Source organism: Dryobates pubescens, chromosome 8 (genome assembly GCF_014839835.1).
Source record: "Dryobates pubescens isolate bDryPub1 chromosome 8, bDryPub1.pri, whole genome shotgun sequence".
NCBI classification, from domain to species: domain Eukaryota; kingdom Metazoa; phylum Chordata; class Aves; order Piciformes; family Picidae; genus Dryobates; species Dryobates pubescens.
The window spans coordinates 3,977,645-4,003,546 of NC_071619.1; the positions used below are offsets into that span (position 1 = coordinate 3,977,645).

Here is a 25,902-nt window from a genome sequence, read left to right on the forward strand (position 1 = left end):
ACTTGAGGTTTCTCTTAGGTATTTATCTGATGATTGAGTTATGCCTGAGCAGTACTGGAGGAAGGCTTTTTTCTATCAAAGACATAAATGGTGATATAAGACTCTTTAAAATCCATCTTTACCATTTTTTCAGGGCCAAAGGAAATTGTCACAGTTGGGTTTAATAAAGGCTAAAAGGATGTCCGCGAATAAGAGCACTTAAAGAGCAGCTACATTGGCGTTTGTGCTAAATTGCTCTCCAAAGAAGAGCTCCACATAAAACTGAAGGTCTGCATTTTACCTGCCTCTGAGATTTTGAAGTTAAACGCAGGTTTTCTGCTGCCTTGTTTATCTCTTAACTCCTCCATTCAGCTCCTGTAATTGCTATTCAGTAAGAATGCCTCAGCAATTCATGGCAATTGCTAAACAGTTTACTTTGTGCGTGTCACACAACCTGCTTCACCAGGCAGTTAGAAGGTAGGCTTCCAGATGTAGCTCGTTAATTTCTTCAGCTGCTAGCCTGCTCTGGGTTTTGCTGATGTCAGATGGTTTTAGTGCTCATCAGGCAGACATGCAGATGCTGAATGTTACTGCCATGAGTTGTCACATTTATTTCAGACAAACAGCACATGGTGGTGAATTGAAGTTAAACATGTGTCCAACATTTGCTGTTGTTATTGTGGCTTTAATGAGTTACTACTTTAAATATGATCTTGGTCTAATATGTAACTCGCTTCAGGATGAAATTGCTGTCTCATTTTGTAACTTTTGGGTTTTGCTTTATGTAAGCTATCATGTAGAATGGAAAATAATAAGCTTTGTCATGTAAGAAAACTAATCAAAAATAGCCATAAATGTGCCTCTTCCTAAAAGTGAGGGAGGGAGAAAAACCAAAACCCAACAAAAAACATACAAACAGAAACAAACAAAACACCCAAACCAAAACACAAACAAAAGCCAACAAAACCACAAAGCAAACAAATAAACCAACCCAAACCCTCAAAAAAACCCCCACCCCAAGCCAAAGAAATAGAAATATGCTGTGAATATTCATTATCTAGAAGATTTTTGAATGCTGGCTGTTTGCTTTGTTGTGCTGATGAAGACTGTTCTCATGGACCTGATGGAGAGGGTCCAGAGAAGGGCTATGAAAATGATCAGGGGGTTGGAGCATCTTTGCTACAAGGACAGGCTGAGGGTGTTCAGCCTGGAGAAGAGGAGGCTTCAGGGAGACCTAAGAGCCTTCCAGTACCTGAAGGGGGCTACAAGAAGGATGGAGAGAGACTGTTTGCAAAGGCCTGCAGTGACAGGACAAGCAGCAATGGCTTTGAACTGGAGAAGGGCAGATTTAGATTGGATGTTAGGAACAAGCTCTTCACTATGAGGGTGGTGGAACACTGGAACATGTTGCCCAGGGAGGTGGTTGGGGCCCCATCCTTGGAGATATTCAAGGTTGGGGTTCTACAGGGCCCTGAGCAACCTGATCTAGTTGAGGCTGTCCCTGCTGAGTGCAGAGGGGGTTGGACTAGATGACCTTTGGAGGTCCCTTCCAACCCAGACCATTCTATGATTTGATGATTTTTATTTCTATGAAGTACTGAACAGCAATTAATAAAAAGCCAAGATGTGGTGCTATTAAGGCTATAGGAAAGGAGCAAAAGCCATGCAGCCAGGAAGAGTCATGTACTGAAGTGAAGCAATCCACTTCATCTGTGGAAAGCCAAGGTGCTATAAGCTGAGCAAACGAACCCGTCCTCAGAAGAGGAGGATCAACTCCAGACAGTTTAAACATGGACAATTGAATGGCAACAAAGTAAATGCAGGGTGGAGGGAGAAGACTGTCTACCTAAACTCAGTAAATTGAAACCAAAGAGAAAATGTCCTGTGGAGGTTTTCTACAAACAGTGTCTGTCTCTCTGTTCTCAGGAATCAAAAAAGAACATTAAATCTGTATCCTTGGAGCTGAAGCTTGACTGTGAGCTCCCCTTGCAAACAGACAGAATATACTTTGGAAAGAATGTAGACAATCACTTAAGGCAGTTCAGAAGCAATATGCTTTAAGGGAAAAGTGTCATTTTTCATTCATTAAGGGCCTTTGTCAATAAATTATTGCCAAATATCTCAGATGCTGAGGTGTGTAAATAATTGACCACTACTTAGATATATTCTGTAATAGGGACTTGGAAATTCTATGGGATCTATCTTAGGCTCGAGGTGAGGAGAAAGCTCTTCAGAAAGAGTTGTTAGCCATTGGAATGTGCTGCCCAGGAAGGTGGTGGAGTCACTGTCCCTGGAGGTGTTCAAGAGGGGATTAGATGTGGCACTTGGTGCCATGGTTTAGTAGTCCTGAGGACAGGTTGAACTTAATGATCTTTAAGGTCTTTTCCAACCTTGTTGATTCTATGCATGAGTGTAGAACTAAATTCTGCTATAGGAATTGTGCCTGAGGAGGAGGAGTAAAAATAACAACATCTTTGAGATTATTGAGTTAAATTTTGTATTGTATTTATCTTGCCAGATAAAATTTAAGCAAAGGGTTCTGAGTCTAAGTTATTGTTAATTTTAGATTTGTTCTATGTATACTGTAGCAAGATGTAAATATGTGAGTTGTTTTTCACTCAAAGGACCTTTTGGTAGACTAGGAAAGAGCTACTCAGAGCAACAGATTTTATGACACAAATGTGGTATATTCAAAGTGATATGAGGGCAGACTGAGGGAGTTGGGGCTGTTCAGTTTGGAGAAGAGAAGGCTCTGAGGAGACCTAATTGTGGCCTTCCAGTATCTTAAAGGGGCCTACAAGAAAGCTGGGGAGGGACATTTTAGGGTGCCAGATAATGATAGGACATGGGGGAATGGAATAAAAATAGAAATGGGTAGATTCAGATTGGATGCTAAGAAGTTCTTCCCTGTGAGGGTGGTGAGAGCCTGGCACAGGTTGTCCAGGGAGGTGGTGGAAGCCTCATCCCTGGAGGTTTTTGCAGCCAGGTTGGATGTGGCTGTGAGCAACCTGCTGTAGTGTGAGGTGTCCCTGGCCATGGCAGAGGGGGTTGGAACTAGATGATCCTTGGGGTCCCTTCCATCCTTGACAAGTATATGATTCTGTGATGGCACAGTGATCCTTTTTAATAAGAGGTCTTCCCAATAAAATGGATGATGGAGTTGTATTTGGTTGTAGCTTTGTTAGGGCTGGACTGTTGCAGAGATGAGCCATGTATTGCCCTTCCTGCTGATTGTATTTGCACAGGGTAGCTCAGGATTGTCCTTAACTGATGATAAACTTGCACAGATGTGTACACACATACACTTAGCTATACTAGCTAAGTCACTTAGCTATGTCACTTTGCTGACAGTTTCTTGCACTGCTTTCTAGGTTTGCCATATTTGGCTCTTCAGGAGTGGTGACATTCAGTTCCATCTTGCTCCAAAGGTGTAAACTGGCTTGGCAGACAATTAGTCTGTTGTGGGATAATCTGCTTAATGAAGACAATGGGTGTCCTGATGGAATTCTTTTCAATAATACCAGTTGTATAATTTTATCTAAACACTCATTAGTTACCATGAATCCCATGCAATCAGCTTAATCACCATACTCTTCTTTCTCTCTAGGCAGAGTTAGTGAAAGGGAATCAGCAAAGCGTTGGCCTCACACTTCGGCTTGTGCAGTCCAAGGAAGAGGATGCAGGGCACATTGTCATTGAAACAGTGACTCCAAACTCATCTGCTGCAGCTGCTGATCTACAGAGGGGAGACAGAATTCTAGCAATTGGCAGTGAGTAATACATCAGCTTTTGAAATAATGATCATCTTCAAACCTGGAGGGTATGTCTGCAGGTAGCTCAACGAGACTGCCGGAGGGTCCTGGTGGATAGAAGGATGCCCATGAGCCAGCCATATGTCCTAGTGGCCAAGAAGGCCAATGACATCCTGGGGTGTATTAGAAGGGCTGTGGTTAGCAGGTTGAGAGAGGTTCTCCTCCCTGTCTACTCTGCCCAGATGAGGTCACATCTGGAGTACTGTGTCCAGTTCTGAGCCCCCCAGTTCAAGAAGGACCTTAGGGTCCTCTTTGAGACAGTCCAGCTTAGAGCCACAAAGATGCTTAAGGGAATGGAACATCTCCCTTACGAGGAAAGGGAACTGGGTTTCCTTAGCTTGGAGGAGTGACTGAGAGGTGACCTCATTCATTTTTATAAATCCATGAAGGGTGAGTGTTGGGAGGATAGAGCCAGGCTCTACTCACTGATGTCCAATGATAGGACATCAAGGGGCAATGGGTGCAAGCTGGAGCAGAGGAAGGTCCACATAAACACAAAGGGAAACTTTTTCCCTGTGAGGGTGACAAAACACTGGAGCAGGCTGCCCAGAGAGGTTGTGAAGCTTCCTTCTCTGGAGGCATTCAAAACCTGCCTGGACATGTGCCTGTGTGACCTACTCCAGGTGATTCTGCTCTGGCAGAGGGGTTGGACTGGATGACCTTTCATGGTCCCTTCCAAACCCTAATTCTGTGATTTATGTGTTTATGGCCACTGCAGGTTATACATTCATTTGATTCATTTTCTTGCATAGTTATTTGCTCTTTGCTAGGTTAAAAAACAACAACCAAACCAAAGAGGCCTCCCAAAAATCAAACCAAAGAGTTGACTTAGTATTTGAATGCTAATATGTTCTAATTATTCCAGCAGTGATGCTGTGAGAGTCTCTATTTAGTTTCTTCCAGTGATGTTATAAAGGATGCTTAGTTTACAGAGAAAACCATAATGTTTTACATCTTATGTTTGCACACTCATCTGTGAACCTAAAGGTACTATTAGAGAATGGAGCTAGTATAAACATTCTTGACTAACAGAGAAATTGTCTGAAGTGTCAGAAGGGCCCTAGAAGATCCACTGAATATTCAGTAGTTTATTTTCCATCCTTTCAGTATCCATTTTTGTCAGCTCTGACTTGTAGCAGCTTAACTACTCCCAACTTCTCTATTGAATTTTGCTGCTGAGAAGTTCAGACTTGCAGTAAGACCAAGGTTTAAAATGTTAGCATCAAAGTCAACATCACTCTTAAGTTTGCAGCATTAATAACAAACAGCAGACTGGAGGAATTGTGTCAGTATGTTTTCCAGCTCCTGAAGTGGTATGTTTATATGAAGAAGGAAGAAGGAGGAGGGTGTTAGGAAGAAGTTCTTCATAGAAAGAGTGATTGGCCATTGGAATGTGCTGCCCAGGGAGGTGGTGGAGTCACCATCACTGGAGGTGTTTAGGAAGAGACTGGATGGGGTGCTTGGTGCCATGGTTTAGTTGATGAGATGGTGTTGGATGATAGGTTGGACTCGATCTCAAAGGTCTCTTCCAACCTGGTTTATTCTGTTCTGTTCTATTCAATGAGGAAAGTGGAATGGATCCATCTGTGAGAGTTCAGTTTAGCTCCTCTGATGTAAATTACTCACAGGATCAGCCAGGTTGGAAGAGACCTCCAAGATCATCAAGTCCAACCAATCACCTAACCCTATCTAATCAACTAGACCATGGCACTAAGTGCCTCATCCAGGCTTTTCTTAAACACTTCCAGGGATGTCAACCCCAGCACCTCCCTGGACATCCCATTCCAATGGGCAATCTCTCTGTCTGTGAAGAACTCCTAATAGTGAGCAACAGTGTTAGCACCACTGTTAAAGATCTAAACATTTGCCAACCGTTTGTGGTTTCTTTTTTTGCCACTTCAAAATGTTGCAATAATTAAAATGTAGCAATTTTTGTCTTTCCTTTAATAGGTGTCAAAGTCACGTCAACTGTCCAAGTGTTGAAGCTGATCAGACAGGCTGGTGACAAAGTTTTAGTCTTCTATGAAAGGCCTGTTGGGTGTAATCAGCATGGCTTAGCACTGCAGGATGGATTTGGGCAATTAGAAGACACTAATTTCTTGACACAGTCAGAGGATGACCAATCCAGCCTGTCAGCTGATGTCGACAGTAGAGATTTTGATTCAGAATTTGAGGACTTAGCCTGTGAGTCACCCGAGCAAAAAGAAGATCTGCCAACAACTCCAAGTCCCAAACGTTCCGCAGTGATACTTGCTGCTAAACCCCTTGGAACTATATCTCCCATTCTGAATCGAAAACTTCACTTAGGAGGTTACCAGACAGCATCGAAAACGCAACAAAAAGATGGAGCTAAAGTGGCAGCACCCAAAGTTGCTGAGGCTTCAGAGGCACCGCAGCCATCTGGGAAACAATCCCAAGGGTCAAGTACTAAGCCTCCTGTGCCACCTAGGCCACAAAGTAAGCTGGTTTTGCCTGCAAGTGAAACTCAGAACGTGTTAGAAACAGGAGGTGTGCCTTCTGAAAAACCAGAGAGGCCGCCTCCACCTACAAATATTGGGGATAAATGTACAGAGAAGGTGATTAAGAACAACGATCAAATGGAAGACCCAACAGTAACAAAAGTGATCACAGTATCCAAACAAGATGCATTGAAAGAGGGGCTGCCAGAAAACACACGTGGAGATGACCATCAAATATGGGAATCGCCAGAAATCCCTTACAAAGCCCGGCAAGGCCGATGGCCGAGGATGAGAGCATCCTCCTGCCTGTTCGAAGTAGAAGGATACCAGAAGTACCTTAATGTTGCACTGTGGTGCAGAGACCCTTTCAAAGCAGGTGGTTTCATCTGCTTAGGATACTCGAGCATAAAACTTGAAGAAATTGCTTTAGATTGTATAGCTACATCCTCAATGGAGTACTTTAGAACATTTAAGCTGGACCCTCCTACGCCTAAGGCCGTGGTCACCAGGACGGCGTTGAGGAATTTGATACCCCAGAAGGGGTTCAACGAGAAGTTTTGCTATGGCGACATCACTTTACACTTCAAATATTTGAAAGAAGGGGAAGCAGAGGATTCCAGCGTTCTCCTGGAGAAAGAAAAGGAGAGTCAGTCGGAGGAAGAAGCTCGTGTGCTTCAGAAAGAGGATTCCTACTCGGGGCAAGTTGTTCTCCCGGAGAACAAGCATAACTTTCAAGACACTCAGTTCCAGAACCCCACTTGGTGCGATTACTGCAAAAAGAAAGTGTGGACTAAAGCGGCGTCGCAGTGCATGCTCTGCGCCTACGTTTGCCATAAAAAGTGTCAAGAGAAATGCCTGACCGAGACCCCCTTTTGCGTGGGAGCCGAAAAGAGACTTGAGCGACCTGCGGGAGGCTGTAGAGCGGAAGGGCAGGAAGCTCCTCCCCAGGCCGCAGCCTCTCGCGTGGATTCGGAATCGAAATCGGTCAACAGGACGACGGGTCTGACCAGGCACATCATCAACACAAGCACCCGCTTGTTAAACCTGCGGCAGGTCCCCAAAGCTCGGCTCTCCGAGCAAGGAGCAGAGGTGGTAGAGCCTTCCCCAAAGCACACACCCAACACTTCCGACAACGAAAGCAGCGATACGGAAATCGGAGGGCCCGGCAGCCCCTCCAAACGCCCGTCGGGGACCGGGATCAAGCTGGTCCGCAAGGAGGGCGGTCTGGATGACAGCGTCTTCATCGCCGTTAAAGAAATCGGCCGGGACCTCTACAGAAGTTTACCCACGGAGGAGCGTTTCCAGAAGCTAGAATTCATGTTGGATAAGCTGCAGAACGAAATAGACCAGGAGCTGGAAAACAACAATTCTCTCCTTAAAGAGGAGAAAGAGATGAGCGACGCGAGGAAAAAAGCCCTGATCTCCGCTGCGCTGGCTAAGTCTGGGGAAAGACTGCAGGCCCTTACGCTGCTGATGATCCACTACAGAGCAGGCATCGAGGACATAGAGTCTTTGGAGAGCATGTCCCTAGACCGGCAGTCCAAAAGAGTGACTAAAGAGCTGGAGGAGCCCAGCATAGCGGAAGACACGGATAGCAAAGATGTCAGTCTGACAGAGGCTCCGACATTCAACATCATATCAGAGGAAGCAGTTGATCCACCTCCAGCAGTAGACTGAGATATGACACATGTAGCCTTCGAAGGAGTGGACTGAAAAGAAGACTTTGCACTTGCTGACAAACACGGCGCCAACTAAATCAGAGCACTGGTATGACGTACGCCTCCTGCTTCTCCACGGTTATTTGCCTGTGTAAGAGTACAGCTAATAAATGGTTCTTCTCCAGCTACAGCACCATCATTTTTGCTAAGCTGTGCTGGCTAAAACAACATTTTTTGGGGAGGGGGGGTCAAGGGGTGTTTATATTGGAAATTTATTTTTAATAACTTATTTTTTAGTTTTTTCTAATCGTGGAACCTTAACCATTTCACCTTAATTGCGTGTGGTGTCCTCAAGGGATTACTTGCCCTCCTCCTCCCCCCCCACCTCTTTTTCTTTTTCCTCTTCTTTTTTCTTTTTTTTCTTTTCTTTTTAACTCATGTTTCCAGCAGGAAACTGGCAGGATCTTTCAGAATGTTTAGTTTCCATTGTGTGACTGAGGAAAAACGCTAAGCTTGTTGCATGCCTAAGCTGATGACTGACGCAGAAGTCACTGAGGGACCAGGCTTTAAAAACGTTGATCACCGTTTTATGATGTCTGCCAGGTCGTTGTCTCGTCACCAGACATATCCTGAAAGCAAACAGAAGCTCTTTCATGTTGTCTGTTAGGAATATTTACTGAAGTTGTGACCTTGCATATCACTTGTTGACCATATTTATTGATTTTTTTTTTGGTTAAATACAAGAACATTTCATAGTTTGTGTCGTAATTAACTTGAAACGTCGTAATGCTGTGCTAAAAGAAAAATCCTCTTTAGACCTTTGGGTTATCATTCATACCCTGGTTGAATAATGCTACATATCAAAAGTACTTCTCAGTAGCTTGGTGTAAGTGAATTGGGAATATTTTAGAGAGGAGAGGCTGCTTGCCTTCCAGAACAAAATTATCTCTTTGAAGTGGTGGTGTATTATCTGCTAAAAGAGACTTGCTGTGCCCAAGAGCTGGAGGTGTCATTGCATTCTATATTAAAAGGCATGTAATGACAGGTTAATGAAAACATAGTGTTGCTGCAGAACTTACTTTGTTTCAGAAAGCCGAAGGTACAAATGCTTCTCAAAGTGTCTCAATGTGTTCTCTCACCGCTTTTGATTAATCATGGAGTGGTAAGGTGCGTACAGCGCCTCAAAACGGAAGAGGCGGCCTGAGCAGAAGGATCACTGTTGTCAGACAAAATGTCTTATAGTGTATATAACAGATTTGATTTCAGTCCAAATGAGTGAGTCCAGTAGAGGTGAAGCAGAATTGCAGCCAGCAGCTTTTGGCAAGAACTTCCCAGGTCTTGTGCTATGTGTAACTGTGGATCTTAGCATCACCCGGCTAAGGCTGTTCTTATTTATTTCCTGTAAACATGTCTCTGTTTCATCTTCTGTGTATAGAAATGCTGTAGAAAGTATCACCTTTAATTTAGGTACTGTGTTAGGTACTGGTCTCATGATCACTGGTAGTAGAAAGATTTAAAAAAAATAAAATAATGTGGAAATGGAGTTGAATCTGAAGATGGTAAATGCAAATGAAGATGCCAATTTCCAGGCAGCCTGTAAATCTCCATTCAATTTGCTTCTCAGTTTACTTTGTGGCGGGCAGAGTTAAAGCAGCAGTGGTTTCACAGGTGGAAAAGCATACTCGTGCTTCTGAGCAGAAGGGTTACTTCCACTCATGCAACTACTTGCACTTTTTTTAACGTGAGTCCTGGGCAGTTGCCACTTCTTTTGCTGATGTATGGGAAACACTATCCATGCTAAAACAGGCATGTGCCACACTTCTGGAATTAAGCTTCTGCAAAATAATCGCACAAGATTAGCTTCCCTTATCGACTAAAACTTATTTAACCTATACTTGCTTGAAATGCGTATTAAGACTTCCCCACTCCCCTGTTCTCAGTGGCTTATCATTGGTGGTGATCTGCATTTCAATCTCCATCAGTGTTTGCTCTTCTCGACTACTATAGAGGTTTTCAGAGCTATTTAAACCCCTGGCACACGTGAAGGAGCTGTGAAAACAAACGCAAACGCCAACTTCCAAACCACACCTGATGGGTTTTTAACTTGACTCATGTGAAACAGCGGGGAAGAAAAGCTGGATATAGTTTTCCTCTTTCTAGCATTGCTGATGATGATTGTAAGAGAGAAATTCAACCTAGTGCAATATTTTTAAGTATACTGAGTGAGGAAAGAAACAAAACCAACCAACCAACCAAAAAAAGGCAAATAGTTGTATTTTAGTGATAGGAAGGAAAACATGAACTCCTGTATGGCATTAATTACAGTAAAGGGTGAATCTTGAGGGGGGGGAAAAATTGTGATACTACATTCCTGGTGTAATCTTTGCTTTGTGCTTAACTGTATATAGTTGAAAATAAAGAATACCACAGGAAACAAAGAATATCTTGACTTAATATCATCTGACTGGGTGGCAGCTGCACACATTTGCAGAAGATCTGCCTCATATGATTTTTTTTTTCCTTTTTGTTGGCTGTTATTTTATCCTGGAGAATAAGCTTTAATAAAATAGTTTTGCTAAATTATCAACTCCTTTGCATTGTGTTTTAATATCTCGTAGAAGCAGCCAGGCTAGAAAAGACCTCAGAGATCATCAAATCCAACCTATTACCTCGTGACAGCTAAACCATGGCTCCAAGTGCCACATCCAATCCTTTTTTGAGCACTTCCAGGGATGGTGACTCCACCACCTCCCTGGGCAGCACATTCCAATGGCCAATTTATCTTTCTGGTAATATCTTTTGAGCCTAAACTTCCCCTGGTGCAGCTTGAGACTGTGTCTTCTTGTTCTGATCCTGGTTGCCTGGGAGAAGAGACCAACCCCCACCTGGTTACAACCTCCCTTCAGGTAGTTGTAGACAGCAATAAGGTCTCCCCTGAGCCTCCTCTTCTCCAGGCTAAGCAACCCCAGCTCCCTCAGCCTCTCCTCACAGGGCTGTGCTCCAGACCTCTCCCCAGCCTCATTGCCCTTCTCTGGACATGTTCAAGAGTCTCAATGTCCTTCTTAAATTGAGGAGCCCAGAAGAGGACACAGGACTCAAGGTGTGGCCTAACCAGTGCTGAGTACAGGGGCAGAATGACTTCCCTGCTCCTGCTGGCCACACCATTCCTGATGCAGGCCAGGATGTAATTGGTCCTCTTGGCCACCTGGGCACACTGCTGCCTCATGGTCAGCCTACTGTCAACCCCTACCCCCAGGTCAGTAACTGTCTCATGCCATGGCTTAAAGGAGGAGAAAAAAACCCTCTGGGAGAAAAGCACCTAGTTTACATTAAATAAAACCTGCTGACTGTTGGATTATTTGGGTTTTGCATTCCTTCTATTTGCATACTCATCTTTATTCTGCAGAGTTTGATAATAGATATAGAGAACTTACATATGTAATTTGGTGGGGTTTTTTTAAGGCTTCCAAGTACTGCACAAATAAATGACTGGCAGGTTGGTGGTAGTGACCACCACCAGTGTTACACTGGGGGGAAGGGGGAGGGAAACTGTTCCAGAAAGAATCTTCTTGCTTACACTGTCCTGCAGAAAAGGTTAATGGATTACAATTAAACAAATCCTTACAATCCTTAGTTCACTTTTATTTAATCAGTTTTTCCTTGTAATTCTCTCTCCTTGGTGGGGGTTGTCCTCAAATTTGGAATAAAAGATGTATAAAACTTAACAACTGCAGGGGAGGACTAAGGCGTGAAAGCAGATGAACTAAGTGGCTTTACCACACTTACATTGGCACAGGTCAAAATGTACAAGATAGGAAAAAACCCAAATTACTCCAAGGTGGAAGGGGAGAGATGAGGGAGGGAGGGTGGTGTATTTTTTTGTGACTAAAGTGACTTCCTGACTGTTTGCAAAAATGCTTTGTTTACATGTTCCCCCAAACTGTAGAGCAACTGCTAAATAGCTCTTCTGGGAGGAAGTGGTGGCAGGGAGACCCCAAGCGTGGATGACCGTGGCTATTGGTGTCTGGTGAAGCAGGAGCAGAGCAGCAGCGTGAGAACACAAGACTGAGCTGTGTGGGTCTGCTGAGCTAACCACGGTAAGGTGCTGGGCTGTGAGGCCCCAGGTGAAACCTGGCTCTATCTGCAGAAAAGGAATGTAGTCACAGAACGGTAGGGGCTGGACAGGACCTTGAAAGATCATCCCGTCCAACCCCCGCTGCCAGAGCAGAATCATCTTGAGTAGGTCATGCAGGAACACATCCAGGCAGGTTTCCAATGTCTCCAGAGAAGGAGACTTAACAACCTCTCAGGGCAGCCTGTTCCAGGACTCTCTCACCCTCACAGAGAAAAAGTTTTTCCTTATGTTCCTGTGGAGCCTCCTCTGCTCTAGCTTGCACCCATTGCCCCTTGTTGTTGGACATCACTGAGCAGAGCCTGGCTCCATTCTTGCAACACTCTCCCTTCACACCTTTATTAACATGAATGAGGTCACCTCTCAGGCTTCTCTTGTTCAAGCTACATAGACACAGCTCCCTCAGCCTTTCCTCCTAAGGAAGATCTTCCACTCCCCTAATCATCTTTATTGCTCTGTGCTGGATTCTCTCAAGCAGTTTCTTGAGGCCCTTCTTGAACTGAGGGGCCCAGAACTGGACACAATATTCCAGATGTTGGCCCCACAGGGCAGAGCAGAGGAGTAGAAGTTCAAGAAGGACCTAAGGAAACTGCTTGGAAGAGTCCAGTGCAGGGCCACAAAAATCACTGAGTGAACACCTTCCTTTTGAGGAAAGGCTGAGGGATCTGGGGCTCTTTAGCTTGGAGAGGAGGAGCCTGAGGAGTGACAGCATTCATGTTTATGAAGATGTGAAGGGCAGTGTCAGGAGGATGGAGCCAGGCTCTGTTCAGTGATGCCCGATAATGGGACAAGGTGCAATGGCTGCAAGCTTGAGCAGAGGAGGTTCCACATGAATATAAGGAGAAACATTTTCACTGTGAGGGTGACAGTCTTGGAACAGGCTGCCCAGACAGGTTGTGGAGTCTCCTTCCCTGGAGACATTCCAAACCTGCCTGGAAGCATTCCTATGTGACCTGCTCCTGGTCTGAAAGGGAGCTTGGACTGGATGGCCTCTCAAGGTCCCTTGCAACCCCTCATGTTCTATGATCTTGAAGGTCTTTTTCAACTATAGTGATTCTGTGATGAGCTATATTACTGCCTACCTCCAAACACCTTTCTGCTTTGAAGGAAGGATTCCCATCCTTTCAAAAGAACACAAGTGAAAATGCATCACTACAAGTGGATTTTTCAGGCCACTGATAGGACTCACTGGTTGGCCTTTCACAACTTTTAAGTCTCTTAAAGTTTTCTCAGAATCTTCACTCTTATTTAAAGGATATACAGAGGTGTCCCTTGGTGCTGCTCATTTTGGCCTTAGCTGGTTCCCAAATGGCAAATCTCAGACCAGCAGCCCCATGACAGACCTTGGCTGTTTGTTAAATGGTGAGTCTCAGACCAGCAGCCCCAGGATAGATCTTAGCTGTTTGCTAAATGCTGAATCTCAGACCAGCAGCCCCATGACAGATCTTGGCTGTTTGTTAAATGGTGAGTCTCAGACCAGCAGCCCCAGGATAGATCTTAGCTGTTTGCTAAATGCTGAATCTCAGACCAGCAGCCCCGTGACAGACCTTAGCTGGTTCCCAAATGCTGAATCTCAGATCAGGAGCCTCATAGATTGATTTTGGAAGCCATCACAGTTAGCTAAAGAAGTTTCTTGTATTTATGACTTGAAGTGAAAATTTTTCTCCTAAGTTCCACGTGGACTAGAAATGAGGAGAGCTTTCCCACAACTCAGAAAATCTGTTGGCTTCTCCCTCCCTGCTGCCCCCAGTGTGCAGTAAACCACAATGCAAAAGGCAAATCATGGTTGGGGGGGGGGGGGGGGGAGGGCATTCTTTGTGTTTTAATTACTCCTCCTTTATTCCAGCAGACCATGAGCTGCTTTCAGAGAACTTTATTTTAGTGCAGTCTGAATGCATCATTATCGACAAAGCAAGGCTGGGAGTTTGCTCCACTATGTTTTCCCATAGTTTTTCTGACCAGAGTATATATGCTTTACAAAACTAGATGTAAGCATAGGATCTATGCTGTAGTACATAAAACATCTGCAAGTACATGAAAGAAGGCACATAAAGATCTGGATTCTTACAAATGAAAAGATACACCACGGTTGATAAAGATGTTGGGATTGGTTTTAAAATGCTTGCTTTCAAAGACTGATTTTCCCCCCCCTCCAGTGCCTGCTACCAGTGTTTGACTTGCATTAAACTGTGCCCCAAAATCATAGAATCATACAATTGTCAGGGATGGAAGGGACCTCAAGGATCATCTAGCTCCAACCCCCTCTGCCATGGCCAGGGACACCTCACACTGGAGCAGGTTGTTCACAGCCACATCCAGCCTGGCTGCAAAAACCTCCAGGGATGAGGCTTCCACCACCTCCCTGGGCAACCTGTGCCAGTCTCTCACCACCCTCATGGTAAAGAACTTCTTCCTAATGTCCAATCTCAATCTACCCATTTCTAGTTTTTTTTCCATCCCCCCCAGTCCTATCATTCCCTGACACCCTAAAAAGTTTCTCTTCAGTTTTCTTGTAGGCCCCCTTCAGATACTGGAAAGCCACAATTAGGTCTCCTCAGAGCCTTCTCTTCTCCAGACTGAGCAGCCCCAACTCCCTCAGTCTGTCCTCACAGGAGAGCTGCTCCAGCCCTCTAATGATCCTCATTAAGAATTGGTCTCCTTTTCCATTATTTGTAGCAAAGCTGATGTTTTAATGAATTTTCCCAAACCAGCTAGATACTGAGTTTCTAGTTGTGCATGCCAGTACATGGAAACCAGGTTTTTCATTTGGACTGCTTACCAGCTTACTTTTAGTACAGGCTAAGAATAAATGCTGTGGCTTTTCTTAACCAGCTGCTTAAGCAGCATATAAAACAAAGTTAAAAATGAAAGACCGAGAAATATAAAAAGCATCCTCGTGCTGTTCTTATTCCCCGTAAGGGAAAGGGGCTGCACATTCATGCCCATGTGTTTGCTCAGTGGTGTGTGTGTTGGGAGGCCTGTGTTGCACAACTGGTTAATTAATTAAGGCATCATTAAGTAGTGCTGGCTAATAATAATGCACTCCATCTGTTTAAAATATTGTTTCCCCAACCTTGCCTGAGTGGTTCAGGGAGAGCTGTAGGGGGTTCAGGGAGGCTGTGGAGTCTCCCTATCTGGAGACATTCAGAACCAACCTGGATGCATTCCTGTGTGACCTCCTCTAGGTGATCCAGCTCTGGCAGGGGGGTTGGACTGGATGAGCTGTCAAGGTCCTTTCCAACCCCTAACATTCTGTGATTGTTTTGTTTTAAACTGGCAAGAAAGTCGTGCCTCTTATTTTACTAATGTATGACCTAACGTTGATCAAGAACGTGGCAGTGATGTCCGCACTCTGAATTCCAGCCTTCACCTCCTCTCCCTGTACTTACAAGGGTACAATTTCAAAAGGATGCCTGCAGCTGAGGAGAAAGTTCTTCCCAGAAAGAGAGATTGGCCATTGGAATGTGCTGCCCAGGGAGGTGGTGGAGTCCCCATCCCTGGAAGTGTTCAATAAAGGATTGGATGTGGCACTTGGAGCCATGGTTTAGCTGGCAGGAGGTGTTAGGTAATAGGTTGGACTTGATGATCTCTGAGGTCTTTTCCAACCTGGTCGATTCTATGATTCAATTTGGATATATTATTAGTTTCAGTTTTTCTTTTCCCCTCCCAATAAGGTAGGAAAGACCCAAACTCTTGGCAGTAACTCATGACTCCAAACAGAATATGAAGTATTAGATGTCAGTGAGTTGACTTCAAAACCCCCAAAATAGTTAAAATTCACATGTTTGGACAGATTTCCTCTATGCATTTGATAAAAAATAAGTGTAATAGCTGATAAAATTAAATACACAAATTAAAGATGAATGCTAGACCAACCCTCCACAAAAGCTTTCCCTCCTCCTTGTAAGGTGGGCAGCAGTCTGCTTTATAACCATGGGCAACGAATAGCAACACACCTTTGGTTTTCGTGACCATTTTGCTGTGGAATGTACAGTACAATTAAAACCTAGTTCTGGATGAGATGTTCCACATGAAACATTGCATTTTGTACACCAAAATAGGTCATATGGCTTTTCCTGTTACTCATCACTCTCATATTCTTCTTCATCCCCGATGGGGTAGGACTGAATGTTGTTCTGGGTGTACATTTTTGTCTTCACAGGACAGTTGTGATCCATGAGTATTGCCTAAAAGAAAGCAAAGAGTGGTGATAGGAACAGTTCTGCTTGGCATCCAGCTCCACCACACAGCCATCCAGCTGCATCCACCATGCAGGCACTTACCTTTCATCTGCCAAAACAGAACCCAAACTGATTTTGGTTTGAGTGAATCACAGGATGTCAGGGGTTGGAAGGGAACCAAGGAGATCATCAAGTCCAACCCCCCTCTGCTGGAGCAGGACCATACAATCTAGCTCAGGTCACAGAAGAACACATCCAGATGGGCCTTGAAAGTCTCCAGAGAAGGAGACTCCACAACTGCTCTGGGAAGCCTGTTTCAGCTGCTCTGTGACCCTTACAGTAAAGTAGTTCCCCCTTGTGTTGAGATGGAATCTCCTGCGAGGTGTGTGAGGTGGGCTCTTGGCCCTAAAGACATCACCATACAGTTTCCATTAGCTTGCCAGAACTAGTCTCCATCCATTAAAAGCTGGATGAAAAAGCAGGAGGAGTCCTACTGCTTCCAGCTAAGTCTCCCTAGCAATAGCTTTGCTTTTCCCTACCCCTTTCTGTGGAGTTCCAGAGCAGCCTTGCTCAGCTCTCCTAAGAGTGGTGTCTAAATATTGCAGCTTGACACCAACAGCAAGACAGAGGTGGTTAACCCAGCTGGGGCCAGCTCTCCTCAGCAACAGGACCAGAGGAAATGGTTGCAAGCAGCACCAGGGGAAGTTTGGATGTTAGGATATACTTCGTCACTGAAAGGTTTATCAAATATTGCAATGGTCTGCCCAGGGCAGTGGTGGAGTCCCCATTCCTAGAGGTGTTTAAGCAGCCTGTGGACCTGGTCTTTAGGGACATGGTTTAGTGTTGACCCTTCAGTGCTGATTTGGCCAAGCATCATTCTTCTTAGACCTCATCCAGTGGCTGGGAAGCACTGACTGCTCTAGAAACTTCAGTCATGGGTAAAGTTACATTAATAAAGGAGTTGGGATAAGTCCCATGGCACAGAGAGGCTAAAAGAAGCCATTCATTTCTGAGGGCAGGTGATCTGTATCTAGGAAAAAGGAGGAGGGGAAAAACAGGAAGCAAAATATGCTGTAGAAGACTATGGGGGAAATAAACAAAACCCCAAAAAACCCAACCAAACAACACCAAGATGAGCTGCATGAAGGAATAAAGCAAAATCAGCCAATACAGTTCTGCAACTTCAAGGAAAACAAAAGATGCTTTTTATACTGTTGCCACCACAGCTGATGCTGTTGCAGATGAATGTCTGCTGGACCCTGGTGAGTGGTAATCAAATTTGTGACTTTGTAACATGTAACTAATGAAAAGCTTTTTTCTTTGTCCATCTTGGGCATTAAAAAGAAGGGGGAGTTCATTCCAAAAAGAGTTCATAAGGGTGAAATAAACCACAGCATCACAGGATGTTAGAGGTTGGAAGGGACCTCAGGAGATCATTGAGTCCAACCCCCCCTGCCAGAGCAGGATCACCTAGGGTAGTCCACACAGGAGTGCATCCAGGTGGGTTTTGAAAGTCTCCAGGGACTGTGTAGGTCCCATTTTGGAGAAGTTAGAGGTGAAGATGGAGACCTAAATTACCTTCTTTGGTTTCTTTTTCTCTCTTCATTAAAAATACCACCAAAACAACCATCCAAAGGGACCCAAACTGAAGAAGCCAGGTTATGCTTACCATTTTCTCCTCTTTGGCAGGTGGGCTTCGAAGGAAAAAGCAGAGGGGAGCGAAGAGGATATCCACAATGCCTATAATTGTCATGAGCCAAGGAAATCCAATGGCCTTTGCAATGGCACCACCAGCAGAGGGACCTTGTGTGAATGAAAAAAAACCCTTTTCTGAAGATCCCTCAGACAGGAAATTTGCAGCAGTCACTTTCAACAACACTAATTTTATATGCAAAACTCCTGCTGTACAAATTGGTTTGAGGGATGGGAAGAGATGCTTGTAATTAAACCAGAAACCTGTCCTGGCTCCTTACGCCGCTTTCGCTGAAGAAATTAAAGATGCTTCTAGTGAGAGTGCATCTGAACCATGCTCTCAAGGAAGAAAGGGAGCTATTCCCCTCACAGACTGTTAGCAGCACATCTGTGGTGTTAAGTTTTAGATGGCCTAAGTTTTAGATGGTCCAAGGCCGCCTCTTTCAGAGTGATATCCTATTTGTCTCCTTCAAGCCTCTTACAGTTAATGAAGGTGCATGGCAGAGAAGGGCAACAGATGACTCTGCTTTGTTTTCTCATAGGAAACAGGAACCCTGGCACAGAAAGCCTGCAAATGCCACTGAGAGTCACAGCTGGCATCCCAGCACATTCTCTTTGCTCAGCTGTGCATTGTAGGGGGGAGAATGCTGGACTTACCTATGGCAAAGCCCATGCAAAAGGCAACGTCGGCGATTGCGTACACGCTGCCGTAGACCGATACGTGACGCAGATCTACCAGGTAGCCCATAATTGGCATCATGGAGGAGTCCACCATTCCTGGGCATGGGGCAGGGAAACACATTTCAGGAAAATACTGCTGGTTTGAGTAGACTAGACTAGACCAGGTTGGAAAAGACCTTTGAGATCATTGAGTCCAACCTATCACCCAGCACTATCTAATCAGCTAGACCATGGCACCAAGTGCCTCATCCAGGCTCTTCTTAAACACTTCCAGTGATGGTGACTCCACCACCTCCCTGGGCAGCACATTCCAATGGCCAATTACTCTTTCTGTGAAGAATTTCTTCCTAACATCCAGCCCAAACTTCCCACAGCACAGCTTGAGACTGTGTCCTCTTGTTCTGCTGCTGGTTTCCTGGGAGAAGAGACCAACCTCCATCTGGCTGCAACCTCCCTTCAGGTAGCTGTAGACAGCAAGAAGGTCTCCCCTGAGCCTCCTCTTCTCCAGGCTAAGCAACCCCAGCTCCCTCAGCCTCTCCTTTGCCTCTCCTCTGCCTCTCCTCTTTGCTTTGCTGTCCTTTTTCTTTCAATGTCTTGAATGACTATGTGCTAAAAGGCACCTCAATACAGGATAGATGTGGAGGTGCTGGAGCCAGTGCAGAGGAGGGCAACAAAGCTGGGGAAGGGCCTGGAGAATAAATGTGATGAAGAGCAACTAAAGGAGCTGTGGCTGTTTGGCTTGGAAAAGAGGAAGCTGAGGGGACATCTCATTGCTCCCTGAAAGGATATTGTAGAGAGGTTGGTGCTGGTCTCTTCTCAAAGGTAGTTAGTGATAGAACAAGAGGGAATGGCCTCAAGCTAGGACTGGGTAGGTTTAGACTGGACAGTAGGGAAAAAAAATTCACAGCAAGAGTGGTCAGGGTTTGGAATGTGCTGCCCAGGGAGGTGGTTCAGTCACCAACCCTGGATGTATTTAAAGGTGGTTTGGCTGTGGTGCTTGGGGATATGGTTTAGGGGTGACCCTTGTAGAGTAGGGTTCTCTATTGCACTTGCTGATCCTGAGGGTCTTTTCCAACCTGAATGTTTCTGTGATTCTGTGATACAAAAGCAACTAAAAAGATGCTTATCCTTAAATAAGTTTAAATTCTTAGCAATCTGCATTATCTTATTCTTCAATAACTCTGTCATCTGTGCTTTCTGTGACCTCTAAAGTGTCTGAGGGCATGCATGGACATGCAGGGATGTGTGTGTGATGCTTGCCAGAGAATGAGAGAGGAAAGCTTAAAGCACATCAAACACTTCCCAGCAGCTGTCTGTGTGAATGCTCTTCCCTTGCATGAGCAGCAAAGCAGCTTTCATTGGGGGGGAATTTATTTTGTATGAAGTTCCATTTACTGAAGGTCTGCAAGACTGCAGTAGCTTCCAGGCAAGAAAAATTATTACAGTGCTTTTAACTTATCTTTTGAGCCATGCTTTCAGAAATGGCAAGAAGCAGCATAGGGCAGCTGGCAAACTTGCCAAGATACTGAGGATGTGTAGTGGTGTTGCAGCTTCTTTACTAACCACACTTTCCTAACCACACTTCAGCACTGATTAGGCCACACCTTGAGTGCTGTGTCCAAGTTCTGGGCTCCTCAATTTAAGAACATTGAGACACTTGAATGTGTCCAGAGAAGGTGTGGCTGTTTGACACTAAAATCTAACCTGAAGAATTCTTTTCAGGAGTAGGTAAAGTTACTCTCCAATAACATTCAAAAACAAAGAGCCCAGTTTCAATGTCAAAGTTATATTTTCTTATTTGATATAGATAGCAGAAGGAATTCACTTGCACCTCTCATGTTCTGCAAGTGCTTTGTGGCCAGCAGGAGCAGGGAAGTCATCGTGCCCCTGTACTCAGCACTGGTTAGGCCACACCTTGAGTACTGTGTCCAGTTCTGGGCTCCTCAATTTAAGGACATTGAGATGCTGGAACACATCCAGAGAAGGGCTACAAAGCTGGGGAGAGGTCTGGAGCACAGCCCTGTGAGGAGAGGCTGAGGGAGCTGGGGTTGCTTAGCCTGGAGAAGAGGAGGCTCAGGGGAGACCTTATTGCTGTCTACAACTACCTGAAGGAAGGTCGTAGCCAAGTGGGAGTTGGTCTCTTCTCCCAGGCAACCAGCATCAGAACAAGAGGACAGTCTCAGGTTGTGCCAGGGGAAGTTTAGGCTCAAGATAAGGAGAAAGTTCTTCCCAGAAAGAGTAATTTGCCATTGGAATGTGCTGCCCAGGGAGGTGGTGGAGTCACTGTCCCTGGAGGTGTTCAAAAAAGGCTTGGATGTGGCACTTGGAGCCATGGTTTAGTTGTCAGGAGGTGTTAGGTATTAGGTAATAGGTTGGACTTGATGATCTCTGAGGTCTTTTCCAACCTGATTGATTCTATGATTCCTCCTGTGTGAAGGTGCCCCTGAAGGTTTACTGACCTGCCAAGCACTAAAAACCAACCCATGGCTGCCACTCCAGCCTGACTGCATGGGCCAAGCTAAGCAAAGTTCACACATATTAGCTGAAAAGGAGATTTGGATACTCCTACTTGATGAACAAAAAAGCAGTTTGAAAGAACTTTCTAGGTCAGTGGAGCAATTTTGGATAGACAAACATCAGAATCCAGCTTGTCTAGCAAGCAGCCAGGTTCAAACTGCCACAGAACCATAGAATCATAGAACTGTTAGGGTTGGAGGGACCCTCAAGGATCATCCAGTTCCAACCCCTCTGCCATGGGCAGGGACACCTCACACTACAGCAGGTTGCTCACAGCCACATCCAGCCTGGCCTTCAAAACCTCCAGGGATGAGGCTTCCACCACCTCCCTGGGCAGCCTGTGCCAGTGTCTCACCACCCTCATGGGGAAGAATTCCTTCCTAACATCCAATCTGAATCTACTCACTTCTGGTTTTGCTCCATTCCTCCCAGTCCTATCACTTCCTGACACCCTAAAAAGTCCCTCTCCAGCTTTCTTGTAGGCCCCCTTCAGATACTGGAAAGCCACAATTAGGTCTCCTCTGTGCTTTTCATGGTTTAGTTGATTAGGTGATGTTGGATGATAGGTTGGACACGATGATCTCAAAGGTCTCTTCCAACCTGGTCTGGTCTATTCTATTCTATTCTATTCTATTCTATTCTATTCTATTCTATTCTATTCTTGAGACTGAACAGCCCCAGCTCCCTCAGTCTGTCCCGATAGGAGAGGTACTCCAGCCCTCTACTTGTCCTCATGGCCCATCCTTTAATCCTTCTTGCTCTTACCTACCAGTGTGGGACACACCTCAAGCTTCTGTACTGTGAGATCTGAGTGGTAACAAAACTAATTTTCCATGTAACTTCATATATAAAAGAAGCTCTACATAACCCACAGACTTCAAGAAGTCACTGTGCTTTTTCTTACCAATGGCAAATCCAACTCCAAAATTTGGTGCTATGAGCCCATAGATGTTTTTAGCAAAGGGCACCTGTGAAGGAAATTTCAGGCAGTTAATGATGTCCCACTACACAGTTTTCTTTTTCTAAGGTCAGTTGTCAGAGTAGTGATGGCATGCTTGGTACAGACATGCAGGCTCGAGTTTGATTCTTCTTCTGGGCTGCTGTTTCAGACAGCAGTGCCATGAAACCACTGACACACCTACTATTATAAGCAAGAATAGACTGTTGAGTGACAGCTCAGAAAAACAGGATCATCCTCCTCCTTTTATAACCATTATACCTTCAAGTGAATTGAAGCACTGAAATGTGAAAGCACTCAAGACTCTGATCTGGAACCTATTAGCTGCACACTGTTTAATCGCGTATCATAAAGCAGGAACTCCAGCAAAATCTCACAGATGGAAAGCACAGACTTGAAGATGGAGACACAAACACTTGGAACTTACACATAAAATACTGATTCCCACGATGAGCATCCCAAGCAAAGCACAGAGCCACCTGCCAGAGAAGAAAAAGCATTCAGAGACTGGTGGTACCGAGACATCAGAGCTCAGAAGCACAGAATTATTGAGGCTGGAATAGACCTCTGAGACCATCACACACAGCCTATGACCTAACACCACCACATCGACCGGACCATGGCACTAAGTGCCACAGCCAACCTTTCCTTAAACACCTCCAGGGATGGGACTCCACCATCTCCCTGAGCAGTCCATTCCAGTGTCTGATTACTCCTTCTGTGAGGAAGTGCTTCCTAACATCCAACCTAAACCTTCCCAGGCACAGCTGCAGGCGATGCCCTCTGGTCTTGTCACAAGTTGCCTGGGAGAAGAGCCTGACCCCTTTCTGGGTTGGAGAGCAGCCAGGCAGAAAGGGACTTGGGGGTACTGGATGACAGTAGGCTGACCATGAGCCAGCAGTGTGCCCAGGTGGCCAAGAAGGCAAATGGCATCCTGGGCTGCATCAGAAATAGTGTAGCCAGCAGGAGCAGGGAAGTTACTCTGCCCTGTACTCAGCACTGATTAGGCCCCACCTTGAGTACTGTGTCCAGTTCTGGGCCCCTCAGTTCAAGAAAGATGTTGAGTTGCTGGAACACATCCAGAGAAGTGCAATGAGGCTGGGGAGAGGTCTGGAGCACAGCCCTGTGAGGAGAGGCTGAGAGAGCTGGGGGTGTTCAGCCTGCAGAAGAGGAGGCTCAGAGACATTATTGCCATCTACAACTGCCTGAAGGGAGGTTGTAGCCAGGTGGGGGTTGGTCTCTTCTCCCAGGCAGCCAGCACCAGAACAAGAGGACACAGTCTCAAGCTGCACCAGGGGAAGTTTAGGCTCGAGGTGAGGAGAACGATCTTCCCAGAAAGAGAAATTGGCCATTGGAATGTGCTGCCCAGGGAGGTGGTGGAGTCACTGTCCCTGGAAGTGTTCAAGAGGGGATTGGATGTGGCACTTGAAGCCATGGTTTAGCTGTCATGAGGTGTTGGGTGACAGGTTGGACTTGATTATCTCTGAGGTCTTTTCCAACCTTATTGATTCTATGACTACAACTTCCCTTCTGGTAGTGGTTGAGTGTGATGAGGCCTCCCCTGAGCCTCCTCTTCTGCAGGCTAAAGTGGTCTTCAGTGTTCAAAATCACAGCTGAAGTGCTGAGTTACACAACCAACGCTGGAGAAAACAGCAATTTTGCTGCTGTAGGACAACCTTTAATAATTTCTACCACCAACAAAGTGTGCTGGCAAACACTGGCAGGGGGCCAGGAGCTGGGGTGTTATGAGTCTGTTCAAATGAAGCTTACCTTCCCATTTTGTGTGCGAGCATCCCGAATAGATTAGTTCCAATGAGATAAGAGATGCTGGCTGGAAGGAAAGCAACGCCTGCAAAATAAGAACGAGATGCTTTATCAGCCAGGGCTTCAGGGAGGTGTTGGAAGAAACTAATAAATACCAGACACTGCCATTCTGATCTGAAGGCATCTAATAGTGCCTTTGTGCACGGCCCAGAGAATCAAATATCCGGTTTGTGGCGGCCCTCTCATGAAATCTAAGGACATCATCTATGAAATGCAGGAGCCTTTGAAAAGAGGGTTTTTTTCAGCATCAGCTACAGAAGGGATGGAACAAAGCAAAAAGTTGATACCTAACTAGAATAAGCTCTGGGAAAGGTCTAGGAAAGCAACTCTCTTCTGGTTTGCATGGCTCATACAGCATATGCTCAGCACATGCAGCAAGCCCATGACCATCAGGGATGGGTAATTCCCTCCCTGGAGAAGTGGACAGCAGGACTGCTGCTGTGGCTTTGCAAGTCACAGTACCTCTCCCATCCTGTAAATGCTGTGAGGCTTTGTGTTTACAGTGAGTTTGTAATGCCACAACACATAGAATCATAGAATTGTTTGGGTTGGAAGAGACCTCAAGGATCATTCAGTTCCAAGTCCCCTGCCATGGGCAGGGACACCTCACACTACAGCAGGTTGGCCAGAGACACATCCAGCCTGGCCTTAAACACCTCCAGGGTTGAGGTTTCTACCACCTCCCTGAGCAACCTGTGTCAATGTCTCACCACCCTCATGGGGAAGAACTTCTTCCTAACATCCAATCTGAATCCACCCATTTCTGGTTTTTTTTTCCATTCCCCCTAGTCCTATCACTCCCTGACACCCTGAAAGTCCCCCCCCCTGCCCCATTTTCCCCCTTTTTCCCCTCAAACCCAGAGCACCTGGGCTCTGTTGGAGTCTCCTCCCACCCCAGCTGTGGCCACTTGGCCCTCCCCACCCACTCCCCTATTTAATCCCTCCCAGGAAAGGCAGCAGCCCCAAGCTGAGCCCTTCTGGGCTGAGGATCCTCCTCTCATCTCTGGTGAGTGCCCCTGGTGCACACTGGGTGATGGTGGTGGTGACAACAAAGGCCGGGGGGCCTGGTGGCCCCCCGGTTGTTAGGGCAATGATTGATGACTCCTCCAATATCATCATCCACGGGTGCTGGCTGGGGCTCCTCACTGGGGCTGAGCTCCTCTGGGTGGTTTCTTGGCTGGTGAGGTTCTTGCCCCCGGCTCTGGGATGGGTGCAGGAATGGTGGTGGTGGAGCAGGAGCTGTTCAGTCAGATGCTGTTATGCTACTGACACTGCTTTTACCTGGAGGCCCCTTGAGTCTGCTCTCCTCATTCAATGAACCTCTGCTTTTGTGCCTCATTTCCAGACCATTTCTTCCCCCCTCCTCACTGCTGCTTTTCAGAGGTAAGGAAGGAAAGGAGGAAAACAACCAATAAAGCATAGCTGGAAAATGCATTCACTTATCAATCAGCTCTGAAGAGGAAGGCTTCAGGAGAGGGGCAGCTTGGGAAGGGAGAATCCCTTCTTATGAATCACAAAACAAACTTCATATAGAATAGACATGACCAGACTGCATCTTCTGCACTGTGGTTATGTTTCATGCAGAGGAAAACAAAGTTCAAGCTTCTCTGCAGAAAGAATCGCTGAGAAAGGGACACTGTGACAAGTGAATCCTCATCCTTCATACAGAATTAACCTGACACCCTAAAAAGTTCCTCTTCAGTTTTCTTGTAGGCCCCCTTCAGATACTGGAAAGCCACAATTAGGTCTCCTCTGAGCCTTCTCTTCTGCAGACTGAATAGCCCCAACTCCCTCAGTCTGTCCTGATAGGAGAGGTGCTCCTTTCTTGTAGCCCCCTTAAGAAACTGGAAGGCCACAATTAGGTCTTCTCAGAACCTTCTCTTCTCCAGACTGAACATCCCCAACTCCCTCACTCTGTCTCAATAGGAATGGAGCTCCAGCCCTCTAATCTTCCTTATGGCCCTCCTCTGGACACGCTCCATCACATCCAGATCCACTTCTTGGTCCAG

General features: G+C 45.7%; 2 protein-coding genes across 2 annotated transcripts in view; one reads left to right on the forward strand and one right to left on the reverse strand.

The window, feature by feature from the left end:
- Positions 1 to 8,304, forward strand: part of PDZD8 (PDZ domain containing 8) — a 46,857-nt gene extending 38,553 nt beyond the window's left edge. The window contains exons 4-5 of the mRNA XM_054163663.1: positions 3,587 to 3,749; positions 5,742 to 8,304. Coding sequence (XP_054019638.1) covers positions 3,587 to 3,749; positions 5,742 to 7,927 — 2,349 coding nt within the window. The 3' untranslated portion in view covers positions 7,928 to 8,304. The remainder of the gene's footprint in view (positions 1 to 3,586; positions 3,750 to 5,741) is intronic.
- Positions 8,305 to 15,888: 7,584 nt separating this feature from the next.
- Positions 15,889 to 25,902, reverse strand: part of SLC18A2 (solute carrier family 18 member A2) — a 38,910-nt gene continuing 28,896 nt past the window's right edge. Inside the window, exons 10-15 of the mRNA XM_009909420.2 lie at positions 23,840 to 23,918; positions 22,497 to 22,548; positions 22,016 to 22,079; positions 18,571 to 18,690; positions 17,891 to 18,024; positions 15,889 to 16,227 (exon numbers count right to left, since the gene is read on the reverse strand). Of these exons, the coding sequence (XP_009907722.2) occupies positions 16,120 to 16,227; positions 17,891 to 18,024; positions 18,571 to 18,690; positions 22,016 to 22,079; positions 22,497 to 22,548; positions 23,840 to 23,918 (557 nt within the window). The 3' untranslated portion in view covers positions 15,889 to 16,119. The remainder of the gene's footprint in view (positions 16,228 to 17,890; positions 18,025 to 18,570; positions 18,691 to 22,015; positions 22,080 to 22,496; positions 22,549 to 23,839; positions 23,919 to 25,902) is intronic.